At 38.7% G+C, this 22,818-nt stretch overlaps 1 protein-coding gene across 16 annotated transcripts in view; it reads right to left on the bottom strand.

Annotated features, from left to right (window-relative positions):
• The window catches only part of LOC112987795 (ubiquitin-associated protein 2), a 172,339-nt gene that overhangs the window by 134,409 nt on the left and 15,112 nt on the right, over positions 1–22,818 (bottom strand). For 8 of the 16 annotated variants that reach the window (XM_064502632.1, XM_064502631.1, XM_064502627.1 and 5 more), the window contains 5 exons: positions 13,973–14,112; positions 9,866–9,943; positions 8,048–8,158; positions 3,768–3,921; positions 1,922–1,999 (listed from right to left, as the gene is read on the bottom strand). In XM_064502632.1, coding sequence (XP_064358702.1) covers positions 1,922–1,999; positions 3,768–3,921; positions 8,048–8,158; positions 9,866–9,943; positions 13,973–14,071 — 520 coding nt within the window. In that variant the 5' untranslated portion in view covers positions 14,072–14,112. Of the gene's footprint in view, positions 1–1,921; positions 2,000–3,260; positions 3,405–3,767; positions 3,922–8,047; positions 8,159–9,865; positions 9,944–13,972; positions 14,113–14,490; positions 15,124–15,158; positions 17,652–22,818 lie in introns of those variants that run through there. The other 8 variants (XM_064502623.1, XM_064502625.1, XM_064502637.1 and 5 more) reach the window with 6 other exon arrangements.

Here is a 22,818-nt window from a genome sequence, read left to right as displayed (position 1 = left end):
ACAGGAGTGCATTGTTCAGATATTAACTGTCCCCTAATTTTGTATCTGATGATGCCTAGATTCCTGAACACACACATACGCACACACAGCATGAAACACTTCTAAAGAAAGAGTTCTGTGGTGATCACCAGAAACCTATTTACTTTCAGCTGAAGAATTTTATGCCTGTATTTGACTATTCTATATAAGAGTAAAGTAAGACAACGGAATGAATATAGCAGGAAACTATTTTTTTTATTCCTAATAATATCCAAAAAAAGGAGGTCATGTGTCCCTGTAACGGAGAAGTGAATTCAAAAGCTTTACACAATTCCCTGCAGATTTCAAGGGCCGGCATTAAAAAATTAAATTGGATATTTACTGCCACAGAACACATACACTTGTAATATAATGATCCAGGAGCTGTTCAAAGCATTTATCACAGACAGTTCAGAACGCTTCATTAAGATATTTTGTTCTCGTGAATGTACAGTCTAAAATATTTGGTAGGGAGATAGAGAAATACTATATATGCTAACACAGTGAACAGAAATTGTTTGAAGTTGTTCCTGTTCATTCAGTAAGATATGTCAGTTTGAGACTGATGATTAAGTGCCTTGGCTTGAGATATATAATATTATAGAGATATATGATATTATAGAGAGCTACAGTGCTAACAATGAAAACAGTATATTTTGGTTCCTAAAGTTAAAAATCAAAAAACATAGACTGAACTTGAAACTAACCTATGGAACATACTGAAGTTACACCCAACAACTTAAAGAAAACCCTACCTTTAAATTTATAATTTGAGTATAAAGAATTATTTTCTAAAACAAATACTGAAATCTTTAAACTCCATCTATTTATAGTGTTAACATATCAAAAACTAGCAGTGAGTTATACCACACCCTCCTCTGCAAAGCTACCTCTCTACACACACCATTTGGTATCTGCTGATTCACATGCACGACCGAGTCATATTCTGAGAACCCTCTGAAAGCTGCATGTCTTTGCATCTTTCCATTCTCTCAAGAAGCAGAGTTGGAGACACTGAAGTTGGAAATGCCTGATTACTGGATATTCCAAAGAGAACAGAAAAGTCCTTTGAAGGTAGAAAGGTGGGGGGGGTTGGGTTTTTTTTGTTTTTTGGGGGTTTTTTTTGTTTTTTTGTTTTTTTTAAGTCAGGTGTTGTTTATTAAGTGCATTAGCTCCCCTTACAATCGGTACAGTACCCAGATTACCCATTTCCCTTCATCTCACTCTAAGAAAAATAAGCCTCTTTCCACTCAGCCCTGTGAAAATCCAAACTGACTGAGCATCCCCTGATTCCACATCTAATCCATAATCCGTATCTTTCTTATCTCTTCTGTAGGATAAAATCTGAATTGTACCTAAGCCTTCCTATAGTATTCTCCTTCCACAACTCTCCTTATCAGCTCTTCCACACCAGTTTCCCCCTCTCACAAAAAAGCCTCTAAGGTGGCCAACACTCTCTTACAGGGTACTGAAAAGAGACTGTAATCCTGACAGTGACATCCATCCCAAAGAAATGGCACAAGTACACATTCAATCCCTCCCCAAGAGCCCTACAGATGAATCTCGTACTCTCCTGCTGTCAAGGTACATCTTGAGGTGCACTCCCACTCACAGCAGGCTGGCAGTATTCAAACTGGGAAAGCAGCTCTCCAAAGCCAAAGCACACCAGCCTACTACACACGAAATTATGATAAAGGTGATTTGTGTTTATTAAGTCACCGTGATACCAAATGATGAAAAGGGGGGATGGGGTGGAGGAACCTAAATTAAAGGTGGCTAAAGTGCTTATGGAATCAAAGAACAACTAACAAATGCTTAAAAAGCAGCTTTTAATTAAAGAAGATGGAGTTCCATTTCAGGAAATGAAAACAGTGTTAGTCCCACACCAACGCCATCACCTCACCTCTCCCACGGCCACGTTTCCCGCGGTCTGAAGGCCTGTCCCCTTGATTGTTGTCCACTCCATTCTCTTCAGCTCTAACTGTGGAGAGAGGATAGCTTAAAAGAGGCTTTAGCAACTCACACATGAGACAATATAACCAACTGCTTAACCCGAACCCCAAAAGAAAAAGCAAGATTTTCAAAGTAGGATAATAGTCAATACATCTCAGTCACCCCCACCTTCCTTGGGGGTCTAGCCACAAGCAATTACATTTACTCTGCACTAAACAAAGTAGGAAGCAAAATATCTCATAGGAGGAAAATGTCCTTCAGCATACATACTGGTGGTTTTTTTAAAGTTACAATTTGCCCTACACTGTTGATCAATCAGGGCCTCACCTCTCCAAAAAAGCAGGAACTAAAGCTGGCCTCACGCCATGCTTCCTTGATAATGTGCTGGTTGGTAACAGTGAAAGAATAAGAGAAACAAATACACAGACTCTTCTCCTAACCAACCACACCACATCCCTAAACAACTAGGGAAACTTAAAAGAACTCTCCTCTCTATTTAAATTTGAGAGAGAGGGAAGACAGCTAGAAGGTGAGGTGTCAGAAAAGCACTGCAACTTATATTCTGCGGAAAACTCCCGTGCAAGTACTCTGAGAAAGATGGCTGACTCCCTGATGGAAAATAATGACTGAACACTTAAAACATTACTGAGAATTTTGTACTGCACAGCTTGTCCCAATTGCAGCAACAAAACCATAAATACATGCACATAAAGGTGGGAAGAGAATATATCAAGATTTGGTAACCATTTGAAAGCCTTTAATTACAGTTTAGGAAGAGTGTCTGGCTCTTGCATAAGTTCACACACACACCCCCAGCCCAGCTTTGATTTTGATGCATTTGATTTCTATTTGTTCCAAATGCAGCTGCAAGTTTTGTTAATATTTTCTCCTATCTTAATGTTAATCTACTTTATAAAGATTCATGACGTCTTTGTTGTCACAATATTTGAATATCTTCCAACCATAAATTAAAGACGTTGGCTAATACTGTAAATTGTTTTCCTGCTTGTAGGGAAAAGTTGGGTTTCTTTTTTTCAATTCCATTTCTCGGCTCACATATCAGTGTTTTATAAGGCCCTCATAGGCAAGGTGTACGGCTTAGATATTACTGATAAAACAACTTAGATAAAAAGGAAATGCATACCCAATGGTGATCTAACATGCTACCACCTAACTTGGAAAACATCAGTCCTCTTTTGGACAATATATTATTGTACCTGTATAAACTGTAGCAAATTTTTAAATGTTTCAATTCACAAAGAACTTTCTCTGTTGTTGCAGAAACTCACCTTTGGCTGGCTTATGTGAGTAATATATGCTAGAGATTAATAATGATCCCAGTCTTTTCATTCCCCTTATGAGAAGATGAGAACATCTTCAGGTTCTCCCACTCATAAAAGGAGATGGAGTCAAAGCTGGATAATTTTTTCATTAAAAGAAACAAAAAAGTGTATCAGCTGTGCAGTGACATATTTGCTCTCAAGCAGTCTTACAAAGACTCAGTTCTAAAACTTATATAAAAGAACAGTAATTTGCACAAGATCAACTAATCAAAAAGGACAGAAGTTTAAATTAAACTGAGTTTGTCTCTGAAAAAATACATACACATACCATCCCAAAAACAAGTCACGTAGATAGTTCAAGCATACCTGTCACACAAGCAACAAGTTATAACCACTTCAGCACTGAGCTATAGCTCTGATGGACTTTATTCCATTAAGTGTTCCCTCTCAACTCAACCAGTTTCAGCTGCAAGAAAAGTGTCTGAATCTTTAAAAATTAACCCCTATACGTACACTCTCGGCCACGGCTGCCTCCTCTTCCCCGTCTGTTGGAACTTCCCCGTCCACGACTCACTTCTCTGTCCCCTCGTTTTTCTCTGTTCTCTTTGTTTTCTGAACTTTCCTTTCCAAGGTTTTTCTTCTTTCCCCCTACAGTCTCCCAAGAAGTCTATTTGGGTAGAACAGAATTAAACAAAAAAGTCAAAACCAAAGAGACAGTTCAGCTCTCTCCATGTGCTCCCACCTCACACCCCTCCAGTTCATGGAAAAAACAGGTGTTTGCATAATGTGTAATTTGTGTAATGTGTACCTAACAAAAACTACACTGATACAAACAGAAAAAAGGCAGGCTGTATTTTTTTGGAAGAGATGGGAAAGAAACAAGTTTTAGAAGTTTATTTTTCTCATGGAGGATAAGGAATTCCATATATCTCTGGCTATAATGGACTTAAATTAGTCCAGCCTAGATAGAGCACACTGTGGAAAATCTGCAAAATGAGCAACAGTCCTCAACTACCTACATAAATCTAACGAAGGAGCATGCACAGAACTATCTTTTTCTCACAAGGAAATGAAAAAATGCTTATAAGTGTCCCTGAACAAGAGACTGACAAGACTACCTTGGGAAGAAAAAACAAACACACACACACACACACAAACACACAAAACAGATTACCCAGATCTAGTAGAATCCAAGCATTGATAGCCAGAAAGGCAGAGTAAGAACTCAGAAAACTAAGATTTTGATAAGCCAGAGCATCTATTCTAACACCCATGGCTCATCATACACAGCAGAATTCAGGAAATGTTATGTATGAACAAGACAAGGGACCCAGGTCCAAACATCAGACCTCAGCTTTAACATTAAACTCATGATTAACATAAATTCAGGGATCATATCAGCCCCATAGGAACATCCGCAGAAGTTGAAAACAAACAACTAAAACATGTGCTAAGAACAGGATGGCAACTGGTATATTATGTAATTGCATGGACAGTCTATTAAGCCATAGCTTCAAAGCATAAAAGAAAAAACATACTATTTTCAAACCACTAATATGGCAGATACATTTATATAAATGCCAGGAGTCCCCACCTCAAGGAGCTTAAGTGTGTAGATAAGACAGTCAAGTGGAAAATTTGCATACGTAAATAAGGTGCCATCAAATGTGAAGCACTTGATAAAGCCGTGACCTCAAGACAGGCAGCTGCATCAAAGAAATAGTTTGGCTATCAGTAATTTTAGGTCCAGCCCTGCCTCTTCTCAATTCAGACAACTGGAAGCCCTCACAAGTTAGGCAAAGACCAGCTAATCCAAGCTGCTTATAACTTTAAAAAACTAATGTTATTGAGAAAGCTGGTAACAAAGGAGTTGACAAGCATAAATTCAGTGTTTCAGTGACTTTTTTGAGAGAACATACACTAAGAAGATCACTAGTCTGTCATTATTTGAAGTGCTGTAAGTGAGAAAGAAGGCAGAAATCAGTTTTCAGTTTCATCTCCAGTATGACTACACTGCCATAGGCCAACTTTGGTGAAGCACAGACAGTGTATATTGAAAATACAAAACTACTAGTTTGAGCAAAATCACATTATTCGTGTGACAGAAAACTCAGTTCCCTCCAGTATATGGCATCACATTGTTTCACCTGCCATAGCCCGTGTAACTGTATTACACACTAAAATGCTGCAAGAGTTTTAAAGATACTTCAAAGGAGAATAAACCTCAACACATTGGCAACCGAAGGGCCAGATCTAGGTAGTTCAGAATGTCCTACCACTTCACTGGAGAGTATGGTGCCGTAACAAAAAGAAGCTGGATAACAACAAAGTCACAGAGCCTTTTAGAGATCTCCAGTCATTTTAAGGAGTCCCTGAAACTGGAAGCTCCTGCAAAGCTTAGGAGAAAACAGACTCTCCTTAGTAAGGTTTTACTTGTCCTGATGGGAAGGGTAGCTTCCCAAGGCACCTGTTGAGAAGTATCAACAAATGGAGGACCTTAGAAGCATCCGATCCATGCTTTCCCACAAATAAGAACTTTTTCAGACAACTGCTAGAGTTTGAGGATCTGGAACATCATTTATTGCTATTTATATGGAAAAAATTCAACATCGTTTTGAACAAGGCTTTCAGAAGTCTCATTTTCTTAGAGGTGTGCTTTAAGGCAGAGGATGATGCTACCTATGGGCATGGGAATCCATCATAGATTATCAAAGCTGCCTGTTTTAATAAAAGAGCTAAATTATTTCAGCTGAGCATGCCTGAGGCAACCCAAGTTACAGTTGCAGGCTGGACCCTTGAAAAAATATAACAGCAGCCTTCTTGTTGGTCTTATCTTAGATAGAAAAAAGGACTGTCTGAAAGTCCTCTTTATTTTAACTTCAAAAGCTTTAGCCAGTAAAATACGGTCAGGCATAAAATGGCTCTTATGCTTGCAGAAGTTAAACAAATTAAAGAAAACAAACAAAAAAAAAAAAAAAAAGAAAAGCCTTCTGCAAAGAAACACGTCCTTCTCTCCCCTACAAGCCTCCTGTATCCAAGGCCAGACTGTCACTACCACCGTAAGTAAAAAGTCTTAAAAACTAATGGTCACACAGAACAAAGCCTTACAGCTCACAACAACTTAAAGACAAAACTTGCAGAGTGCAAAAGAAATTATTAGTAGACATTCTATCACTCCTTGTTCTTCTAATTCTTCAAATTTGGTAAATAAATCCTCCAAATGAGGTAAAGAAAAAAAAAGTTGCAGTGCATCAAAATGAAACTAGTAAAAGAGATGTTGGAATCTGCATTCAGAACAAGTAGTACCACTGCTACCAAGCTTACATCAAATCCATGCTAAAACTGTTCTGGAGTATAATGGCCTTACAGCAAAGCTTTCAAGTTCGGAGGCCCACAAATTTCCATAAAGAACACAGTTCTTCACTTTCTGATGAGGACCTTTCTAATTCATACTCTTTCTTCCTTCCTCATTGAGGCCTTTAAGTTCTCTGTACTCCTTTCTGAGCTGCATTTTCTCTTTGAGGAGCAATGGGTTCTGAGGGACTTGTCAAAATAGCAGAATGCTGGATACGCTGCTTCTAATTGATAATTGAGTTCAAAAAGTTTCTTTGATGTGATGATCACTTGCAACAATTTGCTAAACAGAGAGCATTCAACATTCTTTTTCAACTAGAAAACTATTTTCAACCAGAAAATGACAAATACAAAAAGTAGGAGAGAATACAAAAATAGATAGCAAGTTACCAAGACAGATTTTATCTAGGTGAGATGCTCTCTTCTACTCCCAATTTACCCACTTACTTGGCAGCATATATCTCTGCACTTTAAATCATCTCAATTCTTAGAAAAAGGGATAGAAAAGGGAGTCCCCTCAATCAGAAAGGCATGGCTTCTAGACATTTGCCAGGGGGAGGGGGGTGTTTTCCTCATTAACAATAAGCAAGAGTGCATATCCTGAAAAAACATGAGACATCAAGTGTTCATTATTAAAAAAAAAAAAAAAAGAAAAAAAGAAAAAAAAAGGAAGTTCAGGTTTCTTTCCTAATTTAGGTGAGATGGAATCTAGTTTGCTTTCTCTGGTATACTGTAAAAATCCCTCCACCAAGAACTTCAAACACAGCAAGACATATTCCTGATACTTCCTGGAATTTAAAAAAAAAAAAAAAATTCTATGCCAAGTTACATGCAACATTGTTTGCTGTTATACACATTGTTTAGAGTCTTCCTTCTGCTCTTCAATAAAGCCATGCTAATGCACAACCTGGTGAAAGGAGCAAGTATTTGCTGTATCTTCTTCTGCCTTTATTAGAGTTTTTAACACAACTTGCAGATGTGGAGACCTCTTCCTACTTCAATACCTGCAATGCATACCTACAGAAATAAATTATATAACAAAGTATCTGTCTCTCCTTCTAGGTTTATAAAAATCGACCTTTGTTTCAAATGCACAGTATCACTTATTCTGGAGCATCTCCACAACCCTGAAACATAAAATAGGACAGTATCCAACAGAGCATTCAGTTCTACAACAGAACTAAAATTGTTGCACATAAATAAAAGCTGGAAAACTCTGCAGGATACCAGCAGACACCCACCACATTTTCAGTTTGGCCTATTCTAAGGTATGCACATGACAGAAAAACTGCCCTGGTCTCCATTTCCTTCAGAGGAATTTGAAAGGAGAGACAGAAATTGAAAGCTCCCAAAATACACGCACAACTTTCCCAAACATATCTTCAAAGTAGAAAGGAGCAAGAAACAAAAAGCAGTTTAAGATAAAAATAAGTCCTTACTGTGTCTGAACTTCCTTCCAGCAGTATGTTGATTGCTCTGTTCACGTCCCCATTACAGTCATGTAGTGCCACTATGCACTCATCCTGGTTTTTCCCCGTCACTTCCATAAGCTGGCAGTAAGAGTCAGACATGTTAAAATATCCAAATTATCATAAGAAAATAAGAATAAGCACCACCACAGATTCCAAGAAAGTACACAGCTACTGTGTCAAAGACGACTAAAATCCTAAGTAAAGGTACCTGCATTTTACAGATCTGCTTGGGATGCAAACAAGAAATAGGATGAAACACAAATTCAAAAGGTAACCAAGAAAGCATTTTTTTTCCTTTATGTTTGCAGTAAATGCTGTCACCACCCAGATGGCTGTATATGAGCAGACAGATGCAAAAGAACAGCACAGCTCTAGTACTGTGCTCTCTCCCTCCGTGCTAAACATCCCTCTCTTTATTCTACTGTGTGAGAACAGCCATAACGTGTTCAACACAGACAATGGCAGAGAATTATTCCATCTGGAAAGAACCTAGACTGAGGGAAAAAAAGGTTATTTTTCAGCCAGATCAGCTGCCTCAATCCAATCAAGCACAAGGCCACACAACTGGGCATAAGTGATGGCTGCTTACAGAGACCTGGTACTGAATGAAGCTTCATGGACCTAGGATACACTTCCTGTGGAGCATAAGATGGATATAATCATAGTCTCTGCTATGGCAAATCCAACAACACCCAGAGGAAAATCACATGAGCTAGAAATATACACACATAGGCAAAATGTCGGAGACTTCTTATGCAGAATTTTGAACTCTTATCCTTCTTCCCACCAGCAGAGCCACAGGCACCACTGATCTGGGTCGCAGGCTTCAGGAAGAAATAAAGAACTTCACCTCTGGCAAAACTGCCATAGCAACAGAAGTTTACAAATAATAACAAAAAGCCGTTAACAACTCCTCAGATAAGGTTTTACAAAGGAAAAAAAGAAGTCAAGAAATCTGTCCCTCTGCTGCATTAATGTATTCACACTAATTTTTTGTCTCCTTCTTGGTGCATTGCTAGGTTCTACACGAGTTGCGATGTGTTCGCTAGTCTTCCAGGATAAAATTAACACCCAGAGCAGAACAAGGAACTGAACTCCCCATACTGCTGGAGTTAATGAGCTCTAATATAATTGGTAGTAGAAGCTTGAATATCTACACTGAAGACTCAGCACAATACAGGAAAAGGTATGAGAAGATTTCATTTTCTCAGTGTAATTCTATCATTTTAATCCATACACAGTATTAAAGATCTGGGAGCCCAGGGTTTGTTGTTTTTTTTTTTTTTAATAAAACTTTAATTCACCTTTAAGCTACAATTAGACTTTCAGTTTTCCTGAAAAGCAGCCAAGATATTAGCAAATTCAGTTTATACAGGTGACAAATTTTTTTCTTGGTCATTTCCATGCAAGCAAGCTGAATGCATTCTGTATTTTGAAGATCTTTAACTGGCAGGACCTTACTAGAGAGATACAGTCTGTAAGAGACATCAGCACAGATGAGTGTTGGCTTCGTGGCTTGTCTACAAAGGAAAGTACTAACATAACTATGAAGCACAACTACACAGCTGGAGCTATATTACTGCAGAGTTTCTCATAAACAGGCTTTTGTTGTGCAGTAAGAGAGCCTTTTCCTAGTTAAACTTCCGTCATTCTGAAAATGGTTTCATCTAAATCAGAAACAGCCACTCCAGCTCCAAAAATGTAAACTAACTAGCTCCAAAACGTAAACTAACTTACGAGCACCTTATTGCAGAGCATAAGAACTTTGTACCGTAAGAAACATACTTGTTTCACTTTATCTTCAAAATCTGCATCATTCTTATCATAGATCATCTGAGCAAGGCGAATCTGTTCTGCTGTTGCCTGAAAAATATAAACATCCAATAAAATTCATAAAAGGTAACAATATATTTTTTAAAGTATCTCTTAGCATCGCTATCTTTTTTCCTCCCGATTGTCAAAAAGAACATAGGGAACAAACACAGAGGGAAGGAATTAATATCTCTTCCCCTACACCCATTTTACAGTCAACAGGTTTGCCAGGACAGGAGGAGTTTCAACACATTCTGATGTGTTCGGACCACGATTCAAGGTCACTACTTAGAGAAGACTTAATCACTTAAAATATAATTTACTACAGAAGCCTATGCTTTGATATTATTACTTCTACTTTTAATTTATACCTATCACTCCAGAGTTAGAGCTTCATCATGGGAAACAGGCAATAGTGTTTCTAAGTGAACTGCACCTCTGCTGATTCCTGCCTGTATCCCCTTCATGACTCCAACAGTGTCATGACTCTAGATTAATGAACTTCATAGGAGGCTGGGTTGTGCCTCAAAATTTTGACTGTGAACAGCTGCACTTATCTTCTCAATAAGCTAATACTGGTCTCACCAGTCTCTGAAAATTGCTAAAGGATCTTGCTATCGATGGAACATTTGGTGCCTCTGTAACAAAGCCATGCCAGCAGCTTCTCCAAAAGTTGTCAGACTAAAAGGGATGGATGCAGTAAAGTGCCATAAATCAGAATATACTATGGCTGCCCCAAAGAAAAAGCAACCCAAGAACACTACTGTATCACATAAAGCCAGATTTCATGGCAAGGTATTTGTGGTCTACATGAACAGCATTCCCAGGAAAATACCATAGATAACTAGGCTACATGATCCTGGACTTAATTTGATGTCTGCTTAAACAGAAAAGACCTCTATATCTAGCCAGAGAAGAAAGCTGATATTGAAGTGGTAGCTAGGATCCCAAACGTAGATTGATGCTTTGAGAAAAGTTTCCTCATGACAAAAGTACCACAACATCCACTGAAATTCTTGACTAAAAGGATTCGTCCTGGGCTTTCGAAGTCTCACTTCAGAGCATACCCACATGAAATTCAGTGTCTTGAGAGTTCAACTAACCAACCTCTTAAATCACTCTGCTTTTGGAGTTTACCACACCAAGGTGGTGTGGTAGGTCACTAAGCGTAAATGCTGAGAGGAGTCTAAAAATTACTCCAACATACGCCATCAGCTGCTTACTTGCTGAGAAGCTACTGCAGCTGTCCCAGTTCCTTGAGGGAAGTGACATTTGTCATGCTGAGAGGCGAAGTTCCAAGACAATTACTGTGTTTGTAACAGAGTAAAGCACTCTGTACTACTTCACATTTTCAAAGTGTCATGCTGACAGCTTCATACGTCAGTTGGTAACATAAATGAGAGACTACTCTGGAATTCCCCACTCCAGGCCCTGTGCTACCCACAGCACCGCACCTACTCTAAAGCATCCCAGTTAGTGCTCTGTGCAATGAACCCCCTTCTTGGTGCCTGAGAAGAGCTCAGTAAAGGACAAAAAGAAAAGGTCTATCATTTTCGAGAATTAAAGCCATATTATATCCTCTCGCGCAGGCTTCAGTCTCCCCAGGCCCATTGCAATTGCTAAGCTAACAAAGAGATTTCCATTAAAGGTATCCAGCATAGAAAAATCTGGACAACAATGTAATTTCTGTATAGACATGACAGCATATTTGACCAGAAACAGGAAGCCATTAAGATTCATCTTTTTATTAACCCAGTATTTTTAAATAAGTTCACATTAGAAGATAAAAGATACAAATTTTATAACAATATATGAAATGTGGAACAGTATCTTCAGTTTTCCTATGTAAACAGAGACAGGGCAAACACAAATAGGTTCAGCATCTTTAGTATTTATGCTAGTACATTACACCCGGCTGGAATTGAAGATTTAAAGGGGGAGGAAAAAAAAAAAAAAAAAAAGCCAAAGTGGTATCTTTGCTACATAAACACACACATACACCAAAACATTGTCCAAAAAGTATTTTTTTTCCAATGATTAGTTCTCCTTTATTTTTAAGGCATCAGCTTAACAACTAACATTGTATTATCCTAGACAACATTGCGATCAAGTTTTAATTATGACTAAGAAAATGTTACCGTCTTAAGACAGCTAAAACATTACTCACACATTGCAAGGAATACAATCTTTGCAGTGTAACAAAATGAACAGAATTTTTGATTCATTTACAACTATCAGAAAACAAAAGTGAGCAAGACAAAATTAAACGACAATGATACGCCCCAATACTATATAAAATATTTATTATCCAGAAGTAATGGAAAAAAATGTGCAATGTCATTTCTTAAATAGCTGAAATTATGATCAATGTGCTATTATAACACTGAATTCTCCACTTGGGAAAGCAACATTCTTCTAGATTCAGAAAGAATAATCAATGGCAACCGAACAGCAAAATCCCACATATTGCTGCTGATAAAGCTTGTCTAAGCAGAAATGTCTATCTGATATCTAAAGAATAAAAAAGCATAGTGCACTAAAACATAACAGTTGTATATTAAATAAGCATCTTCTCCATTCAACTGACCAAACAAGTATCCATTATGCAAAAGGAAAAAAGAAAATATTCAGACAAAATGCAGAAAATGCTCCGTAGGACGTAATGCCTAGAATCACTGAATCACATAGGTTGGAAAGGACCTCCAGCGACACAGTGCAACCTCCTGCTGAGGGCAGGTCCCATCAGAGGGGGTTGCTTAGGGCCTTCTCTAGTCAAGCTTTAAAAATCTCCATAGTCAGAGATCCCATAACTTCTCTAACCTGTATTCCAGCATTAAACCACCTGCGTGGTGAATCGTTTTTTTCTTATAACAGTTGGAGTTTCCCATGTTCCAGCTTGGGCCATTGCCCAAGAAGAGTCTGGCTCCATCTTCTTTACACCCTGTCACAAGGCATCTGAATAGAGGAGTAAGATCTCGTCTTCGCTTTGTCTTCTTAAGGCTAAACAAACCCATTTTCCTCAGCCCTCCCTCATGCGTTCCGTGCTCCAGCCACCAGCCATCTTTGTAGCCCTTCTCTGGACTTGCTCTGGTCTCTCAGTATCTTTTCGTAGTGGGGAGCGCAAAACTGGACACAATACTGCAGTGTGGTCTTGCAAATGCCAAAAAAGGGGAAAGACTCACTTCTCTTCACCTGCTCGCTACACTACTGCAATCTTAGTTGTTATAAAACAAAAACAAATTCAGCTGCTTCTGTCAAAATTCACTTTCTAAATACAGACATCTGCATGAACCACAAATACGTAAAGTGCTGCAACACAAGATGAGGGCTTGAGCTCATATAATTAATACTATATGCAACAGAATGGGAGCCCCTGCATGCTAAAGACCAGTCTAGGAAACAGTAAAAGACACCACTTCCCAAGGGAGCACCTCTAGACTGATGCATTCTCTGCCGGCAGAGAACTGAGGCAATTCTTGAACTGAGTCCAATTTTGAGAAGTATCTGACAACAGAATAATGAGTTGCCAGGAACAGAGTCATTTTGCACCGTCTGTAACCCTGAAAAGCACAGAATTTAACTACTGTGTTCCCGAGTATCAGGACAATGGGATGACAGCTTAATTTCAATCTCACTGATACTGAAAATAACCTGTTTTTTAATCCACTAACAGACCTTCTTCGTCATTTCACTTTCTGTGAAGACACTCTGCACAAGAAGTTTTGAACTTCATGACTTGCAGATACGCTGAATCATGCTGTGCAGCATGGGACCCATCTAACAGAAAGCTTTCCCCACCCACCCAAATTCCTGTAGCAATCAGAAATCTTCTAGCATCATGAGGCTATCATATAGAAGAGCTGAAATCTGAGGACACTGAGGCCACTAGAATACAAGAATACAACTTAATGCTGTGTTGGGTTACGAAGCATTTTAAATGAGATATCAAACATACTCTTCCAAATAAACCATGATTTCCCCTCCCTTTCTTTTCTTAGCTTTTAATGACTTATGGAAGAACTGCATATTATTAAGTGCTTACTCTTAACTCAAGGAATATCATATAGTAGTAGCACATACCTGTACTACTTGTTTCTGTGGTTGTGTTGGCTGTGTGGCTGAAATTTGTGTTTTGTCCCGAGTGCCCCGGGTACGTTCACTGCCCACCGAAGTCATCATATACAGTATATACAAAACAATGTATGTACAAAATAGAAAATCTGAAAGAAAAAAAAAAAGAGCATGAGTTAGGACAGGGCACTGATTCAATACCCAGATAATATACAAATGCAGTAGACTGAACATGTACTCTATGTAGAGGCTCCCGAGAAAGCAACTTAAATACGCTATTATTGGATTTATTGCAGTCTTTACAGTAAAGGGGAAATGCAGTGCATAATAGCATCTTTATCAGCTGACTTGGATTCCTCTAGATCTGTATGTCCAGACTACATCTAAATCTCACATATTTTTCCAGTTATCTAAGATTCGGACTTCCCAATCTGTCAGTCTGCTGAAATTTCAGCTCCAGCTGTATCAGTCCTTAAATTTCTGTAACACCTATCTTGTTTTGACACTTGGACTTTTACCACACTCACATCCACTCAGAACACCCCTGCAAAGACCTCCTTCAGAAACAGTCATCTGGAACACAGCATTCTTCTCTTCCCCATCATTAAACTGCTTTCTTGCACTTTTAAGGAGGTCATGGCCAATGCCCACTCTACTGCTCGTCCTCATTTGTAAGAGGAATGACGATCCTTGCCTTTAAATCAAATCTCTGTAGCCAATATTCTTGTTTTGTTTTCTTTCATACTTTTGTTATTTTTTTCATATTCAAAACTAGCTAATACCTTGCTTTAGACATATCTTTGTTGTGTGAGCGTAAAAAAAAGCTCAGACCCAACACTCACACACACATCAGTGTTATCTATTGTTTCTTGTACACACCTGTCACTCTAATTCACCTCCTATCATTAAAACTATTTTAAAACAAGAAACTTATTACTCCCCAGTGTTTGTACAGCATCTAACACAGGACTAACTGATGAACATGGTTTATAGAAGCTGCAATAACTGAAAACAGATTTCTCAACCGATCAGAACGGTTGTGACCAACAGCCTGGTTTCTGTCTCCACATCACTGGGAAGTGAGACTGCAAGTTTAGGGAACTGGAGACAACCTGCAAGTGATGCACCTGGGCAGAAAGAGATGTGCAAAGGGGAAACAAAGACCTTTTGCTGTAGCCCCAACACAAGAACGCACCTCAGCATGCAACTTGTCGGGGTAGGCAGCTCCAGTGCAAGTTTGCTATCGCAGAGTTCAATACACAATAAAGCTCAGACACAAAAGTATGGTGATTGCAGGGACAAGGACGTGTTCAATGCCAACCGGTCATTAGCATTCATAAATAACATATACTAAAGTGAACTTGAGCAGTTATGCGCAAAAATTAAAGCTGCAATATGCTACATTTTAAATACTGATTCACAACGCTCAGGAGTCTCATATAGAAATGAAAAAGCTAATTAATCCCATTATGATCTAAATATCTTCTTCAATTTACAAATACATTTTTATTGACCAAAATTGAACTCCGACATTGAAATTTTTTATGTGATAGTTATAGTGTTCAATAGAGTCTGAGGAGAAAGTGTATTTCCATGAACTCTTACATATTTAACAAGAAAAGGCCTGCCTTTACCAGGAACCGACTGTAGTATGATCTGAACTGGAACACAGTGTTACCCCAGCTTTATGAATATATTCACCAAAGCCAAGCTGTTCCTGAGCCTCTTAAGGTAGTCTAACTTTGTTGTCTTCTAGGCCCTAGAACAAGCAGACCTTCAAGGCACCGCATTTGACACCCCAAAAGCCAGATACAATCAGAAGAGAGGTAATTTGAGCGCATCTGACACAATGTTCTACGGAAAGCAAAACATTCACTAGTTGTGGTGACACCCTGAACAGCAAGTTCAACACTTATCAGAAAGTTTCTGGTCATGGCTCTCCACTCGTGTTTCAAACACATATTGCAGACGCAGTCCTCGGTTGAGTCTAGAGTAAAAATCAGTTTCTCTTTATGTTAAAATGTGTTTTGTAATCTATGATGCCTGGACTTCCAACGTCCTAGAACTAACTTAAGTTTATGTATACTAATTGCAACCTCTGAGTACTTTTTTTGAAAGCCGGTCGGCTCATCACTATTTAAACCTAGCAAAACAAACAATGAAAAGAGCCCTGAACAGAGGACATGACAGAGAGCACTCACTTCTCTCTCTGAAAGACAAGCTAATGGTTTCAAATACAACTGCCTAGAATTGACCCACTTTGATTTAAGATATACTGAAAAATTATAACTCTGATTCTCAATTTGTTCATTGTTTCCGTATTAACATCATGCTTAAATAATTATGGTACCTAGAAATTTCAGCTTAGATTTCAAATACTGATTTCTCTACTTTCACTAGACAAAGCTATGCCAAGCACTGAAATCCACGTTTTGGATGTTGTTACAATACACACACATTAAAATGAGTCTTCTATTTGTCTGTAAAGCATAAGTTAAACTGCATTTTACACTTCTGATACCCAGGCAGCATATGGTACCTGAACAGGATGATGTTTCCATGTCATACCTGTTTAAGCCATGCTTGCTTTTCAGGGCGGAAGGATACTCAAAAGAAGAAGGAAGGCACACAAACATTTGAAATACTACTAGAGAGTGAAGGCGTGCAGCAAGATCAGCCTGCCAAAGGGAAGAAAGCCAAGGATAAGGGGATCTTTACAGAAGATCCTAATCTTGCTGACCATGTAAGACCATGAGCAGCATAAGTTGGTGAAAGGGCTGAAGCAGAAACCAAAAGCCAAAGTGAGAGCCCCTTTTTGGAAGCAGCGTGGACTTCTACTTGCTTCAGACAATTGTTGGAAATGCACCGTCAGATTGATATTCCCCACCAAGTCAACAAGGACATGCTACGATCTGCTTCAGACATAAACCAGGAATCTCAAAAGCACAACTGACAGCTTGATATCAAGATAGTTTTAAAAATAAAGCTATTTTATTTCCATTTAGTTGGCTCTCACTATCAACAGGCAGTGTCCAGATACAGTTACTGGCCCAGCCCCAGGCAGCACAATCTAGTATTTAAATGGCTTTATTCCACTACTGATGGTGCACTAACCAAAGAAACACTGTATCTTCCTGGCACAGACAGGCTTTAACTGTACTTTGGTGAAATTCCACACCCTACCACAGCGATCCTGCAGAGTACTGTAGTAGCAGGCAAAAGGAGGGCAGATACCCACTGCTTTCAAATTAGCACAGTGACTAGAATTTTGAGTATTAAGTGGGGTGTTATTAAAGATGAGGCTGGACAAGAACACTTCCTCACTCACACATCAGCTTCTTTGCTCTGGTCTTTCACGTTAAATCTGTTTGGCAATCTGCTGTCGTGGCAATGATAGGATGCCACAAACCGATGAACTGCATTTTAACCACAGATCATGTGATGGAAGAAGGTGATCTGAGATTTGGAGGAGGAAAACTCCTAATTAAAAATCTGTTTAATAAAGCTCAAAAAAAAAAATTCAAAAAGCAGGTCTTCCATTTTCCATGTCAAGGTCTGGCTCAGTGCAAGAGTCCCTCATCAGCAGTTTACACTTAACCTTGTAGACACATTGCAACTCCACTAGGCAGCCAAACCAGCTGTATTTTGAAGAAACTGATACATATTAAAACAGAACCTCAGAGTATCAATAGTGAAGGTGGAGAAAGCATAAAGAAAGAGACAGACAGACACTGAACTTTCCAAAATTGCTGTGTTAAGGCAGCAATCATACATTTTGTCATGACAGGAAAAAAAAAAAGAAAAAGCACAAGATTGCCAGAAACCTTTCTTTCATTGATGTGAAATCTAGTGCCTCCAGAGGAGGACTATCTTTTCTTCTACTTATAAAAAAAACTGATCAATAGTGAAAAAATCCTTCACTTGAAGTATGTCTAGCTTCTCAAGCACTAAGGAATTCAACTTTCAGCATTTCCCCATAAACCAAGTGACTATACTTCAAGACGGAAAGCAGAGGCATTAAATGAGAAATCACCCCAAGTCTCAAGATTTTCTTTGTCTTAATGTTTCTGTCTATACAAGTTTAGCCCAAGGATATACTGTGACAATAGTAGATACACCATTGTAAAATAAACCAGCACCAGACTCATGATGGAATGGCAATGACCACTGCAGCTTCCAAAAGGGTACCTAGGTACTGCTATCTCAACACCCAACCTCTCTAAAGAGACCAAATCCCTTCCCAAAAGTTTCCATGTCATCTTATTCAGCACATTTTGTTAGGTTTTTGCTTTGGATTTTAGAAGGAAAGGAGGAAGACAAAGAATCAAAAGGTAAGTGAATACATATCAACACAGAAAAGCAGCTTTTTAAACTTAAAGAAATTCTTTCTTCGATCTTATGTTTAAGTTTCCTTGGACGATACAGTCTAGTCCTTTTGGACTCAAGAAATTCAGAAAAACGAGAGAGATGCAGAATACAAATCCACCTGACAGTGTGGCAGGTCGCACAAGAGACAGTAAATCTATTGCTAAACTTCTAGGGACAGACCAAGCCCTGCACACCACCTGGCTTTCAAGAATCCTTCTGAAGTTAAATATTCACTTCCATCAACTGAACAAAACATTTGCAGTTTCAATCCTTTTCTTGAGGCAGTAGCAAGAAAATTATTTTCTTGACTCTCTGGACACGGAGCCGTGATAAAGAACACTGTGCAAAGATCTCTGTGAACACCCCAAAACTACAATTTCTTTTTTTTTTTTTTTTTTTTTTTAATACTCTAATCACAAAGCTACTCAGTCAAGAATTTCTTGAAATGACAGGGCTGAGAAAATGCTGTAGGGCACTGCCTCATGATGACAGGACTACAGTACATGTACAGTGAGTCCAGATTTTATTACAAGCATTGGACTGACTACCTACACAGCAGCATGACATGATCTTGAGGAAGTAAAGGGGAGAAAAATTATGTCTGCAGAGCATCGATACAACACATTTCCCTTAAGTACTGCTGCCCAGAGAGCCTCACTATCTTTATTACTGCTTGAAAGGGGAAAACAGTTTACAAAAGTCAGATGCTCTGCAGGAGCAGTGCTGATTACTCAATGCTTGTACTCCCCCAAGCCAGCAATACTGAATCTGAACTCACGGAACCTGGGAGGATTCATATCTGATCTTATGTTCTTCTACAGCAAATATGAAGAATATTGATGGCCAGGAGCAGACCTCCATCACTGGCAGAACACCCCCGAGAGAGAAATTATACTATCTATATGCTCTCAAGATTCACCAAGAGAAAAGGACTGCTGGGAGTAGGACACAAATCAGATTATGCATCTTGGTCAGCTGTGGATTGAGCACATCTGGATAAAGGATAAAACCTCACATCCTACATTTCACCACTTCCATTGCTGTTACCCCAGTAGTTTTTAGTCTATCTACTTCATCTTGTCCCCACAAAACATGCAACAGATGCACGCAAGCTTAACAGTATTCTAAAACCCTACTTTGAATTTCCTATAATGTATAAAGTTAATACTAAAACCCGTACCTTATCTTCATCTGTACATGATTTAATTCATAAAAAACTTTCAAAATGTACTCACCTAAACCTGTTCTACTAAACCAATGCATTTCAAAAGCAGATCAATAGTATCAGGTCTATACATAATATAGATATACAAATATTCTTCTATTCTAAAATATATCACATGGTCAAGAAGTGAGGTAAACTTAGCACTTCCTGGGATGATACTGCTTTTCAACCGTTTACATAAATACTCTGCAACAGCCTCTATATCCACTATCACAAAGATAGAGGCAAATTCTGAGCTCATGTGGTTGAGGGAATTTCTTTTAATTTTCCAAGCTTTAAAATAGTTTTAAAGGCAAGATTTTGTAATAAGAATGGCCAACTGGCAGCTTCAGTACCAGCACAAAACTAAAAATACACTTCCAGTTGTGAAATCTCTCTCCTGCAAAGGATTCATCCTTTTCATCATTTCATCCAGCAAGGCCTGATGAATAAGCAACTGCATACTGTTACCAATCTTTCTTAAAATCCAGAGTTGTTACTATTCTCTGGTAGATCCACGGAATCTATAATTTGCTAAGAACACACCTACGATCTACAGTAAAACAATCATTTTTCATCATCAAGGCGGAAAAAAAAATAAAAATCACAAAATAAAAAGCCTGGCATTTGCAAACCACTTCTTTCTAAAATATTTTAGGACTGGAAAAACAAACCAAAAAATTCGTGAAAAGAAGGATGGAAAGAAACAAAGAGTTCATTTCAAGGATTAGTATGCCTAAGCAAATGTTAAAAAGAGGAAGAAAAAATTACACAAATAGGTTTTACAAATAAAAGGAAAACAGACCACATTGTTTTGGAAGACAAAGAAGTGCTCAATCTTCAGAAGAATGGAGTTAGGCAAAAACTGGTCACATATCCAAAGCCCCCTAAAAAGAACGATATTGAAAGGAAACTAAAGAGCGCATGTGTTTTACCAGTAAAGTAGGTTTCAGTCACAAGAAGTTAAGTAACATCACTAACATTACTCAAAAATCTTCTAGTTTTACAATTTCAATCTTTGGCATTATCCCCAGTGTCTCTGCATTATAAACATGTTATATTTTAGCATATGCTGGTGATTTCTCTAGTTTTAATGAAAACCTGCCCAATAGATGCAATAAAGGTCCCATGGCCTTGTCCTCACCATTTATTTATAAGTATTCAATCTTAAAAGACAACAAGTGTCCTTACTCATAAAGAAAATTTCTGAAGGAAGGATCTTAATTTCTACACATTTAAGCTTGCCTGGTATAAAAAAGAAAAGTGTAAGACACAATCATACTACAATCCGAAAATTCTAACCAGTTTCTACCTAAGAATTCATCTTTCATCCAAAGCTAACCTTTGGACTGCTAAAACCTGGCTGGCACAATCTACCCATTTCTACTGCTGTCAGAGGACAACACTCACTGGTGATTCTGGATAGTGAACAGTCAGAGTCCTAGAAGACTCAGAGGGCTTGGTCTGATATTTCAGAAATCAGTACCTCCAAAGTCTCTATTCTCTTATTTTGTTTCCCTTCTGCAAGAAGAATGCCATTTTGGATAGCAACTGGTTGGACTCCAACATGCCAAACAGAATGAAGCCTTGTTCCCTGTCCTATTTAGTTACAAGCTGCACGTTTGCAAGAACCTGCAAGCTGTACTAGTTATCAACAGTTACCACAGCTGTAAAGAAACCTCCGATAAGAGACACCCAGGAAGACTAACCACATTATTTCCCATTTAGGCACCACTATTAGAACTAAGATGATCTTACTAGACCATAATGCAGACCAGATCACAGTTGCTGCCAGGAACTACACACACACACACACAAAAAAAAAAGAGCCAGTACTGGTCCACATGCAGCTAAGACCAAAAGAAAAAAGGAATTCTCTTTGAGAAGCAGCTATCCACGGGAATCATGTGGGGAAGGGTGAACAGTAATTTCACTTTTGAAGCATGACTCTCTGCTGAACAGTATTTTAAGAATTTAAGAAATGCCCTGTCCCTTCCAGATATTCTAGGACCCAAAGAAAAGATAAAGTGCAGGTTCCAGTCGTCTTTGACAGAAGGACTTCATTTCTTGCCCTCTATCACAGAAATGGCTTTTCTTATGCTAACCCTCTCTAAAAGCTACTGAAGTCAATGACATAATCTACTCCAATTACTGATGCATACCATATCCTGATCCTGAACAGTCAACTGCTCCCAATATCTTGGGCTAGGAAGCATAAAGAGACATCCTTGGCTCAGAGGTGGTTCCTGGTGCTTGCACAGCCACACACACTCCCTACCTCCTCTTCATATCCATCTTCATTTCTGAGCCTTCTGATCTCATATTTTCTAGCTTATGAAGACAGAAGAAAATACTAGCTAAGTCAATGAGCAATATGTTCACTGTATGTTCCACCATTACTACACTCAGTGGTGAAGAACTAACAGTACTTGCAAATCTTTTCTTCATCTCCATTTCTCTGGGTTTCTCCCTCACACAAAACGGAATAGTCAACAAAGAAAACAGAAAAGGCAAAGCCCTTGGTGTTTTCCCTCCCAAGGTCTCCGGGGTAACATCCACTGAAAGGGAACTACACTGTCTACAACTGCCAACAAAGCAGCTGCTAACAAAACACTATTACAGTCTAGTCACCCACTGCAACAAATACTCAGATCGAATTATACTTTGCATAACTAGGAGGCTTGTAAAAAAAAAAAAAAAATAATGAGTACTTTGCAGAAGGAAGACTTTATTGCAGCTGAGGAAAAACTGAACTAGCAGGTTCTTCAGGGTTGAAAATCATTAGCCTCTGTAGCCAGAACTAACACAGCCTTGTTTGAGTCGCACCTCAGCACAGGACACCCAAGCAGAGTTTGTGACAAAAACCCGTGACTAGAAGTTTAGCTCTAACCAATTACGGAACTTTAATTGTTTGAGATCCGGTTGCACATTAGTTCAAAGTTCAGTCGGTAGTGCAGATACAACCCAAATCCTTTATTCTATTAAAATCAAGTTTCACCTTACATCCAACACTATGTGCAAGCTGTCATCAAATACTGCATTCCTGCTCCCCCGCTCCTTAACCACATACTATTGCTACTTCCCTTGAATCAGACTCATGACTGTGCAGCTGCAGAGTGAGTCGGTTCAGTGAGCTGACCCAAGAGCAAACTAAACCCTCTAAAACAAAACAGTGAGTCAGTTGAATAAGCTTATCCAGTGGAAAACTATGTGGCTATACAACTGCTAGATCTGACACAAGGGACAGAGATCAAGTTCATGAGGAGAGGGGGACCTTGCATTT

This window comes from Dromaius novaehollandiae, chromosome Z (genome assembly GCF_036370855.1).
Source record: "Dromaius novaehollandiae isolate bDroNov1 chromosome Z, bDroNov1.hap1, whole genome shotgun sequence".
Classification (NCBI taxonomy): domain Eukaryota; kingdom Metazoa; phylum Chordata; class Aves; order Casuariiformes; family Dromaiidae; genus Dromaius; species Dromaius novaehollandiae.
Note: the sequence above shows the minus strand (reverse complement) of the source record. Positions and strands in the feature narration are given on the sequence as shown.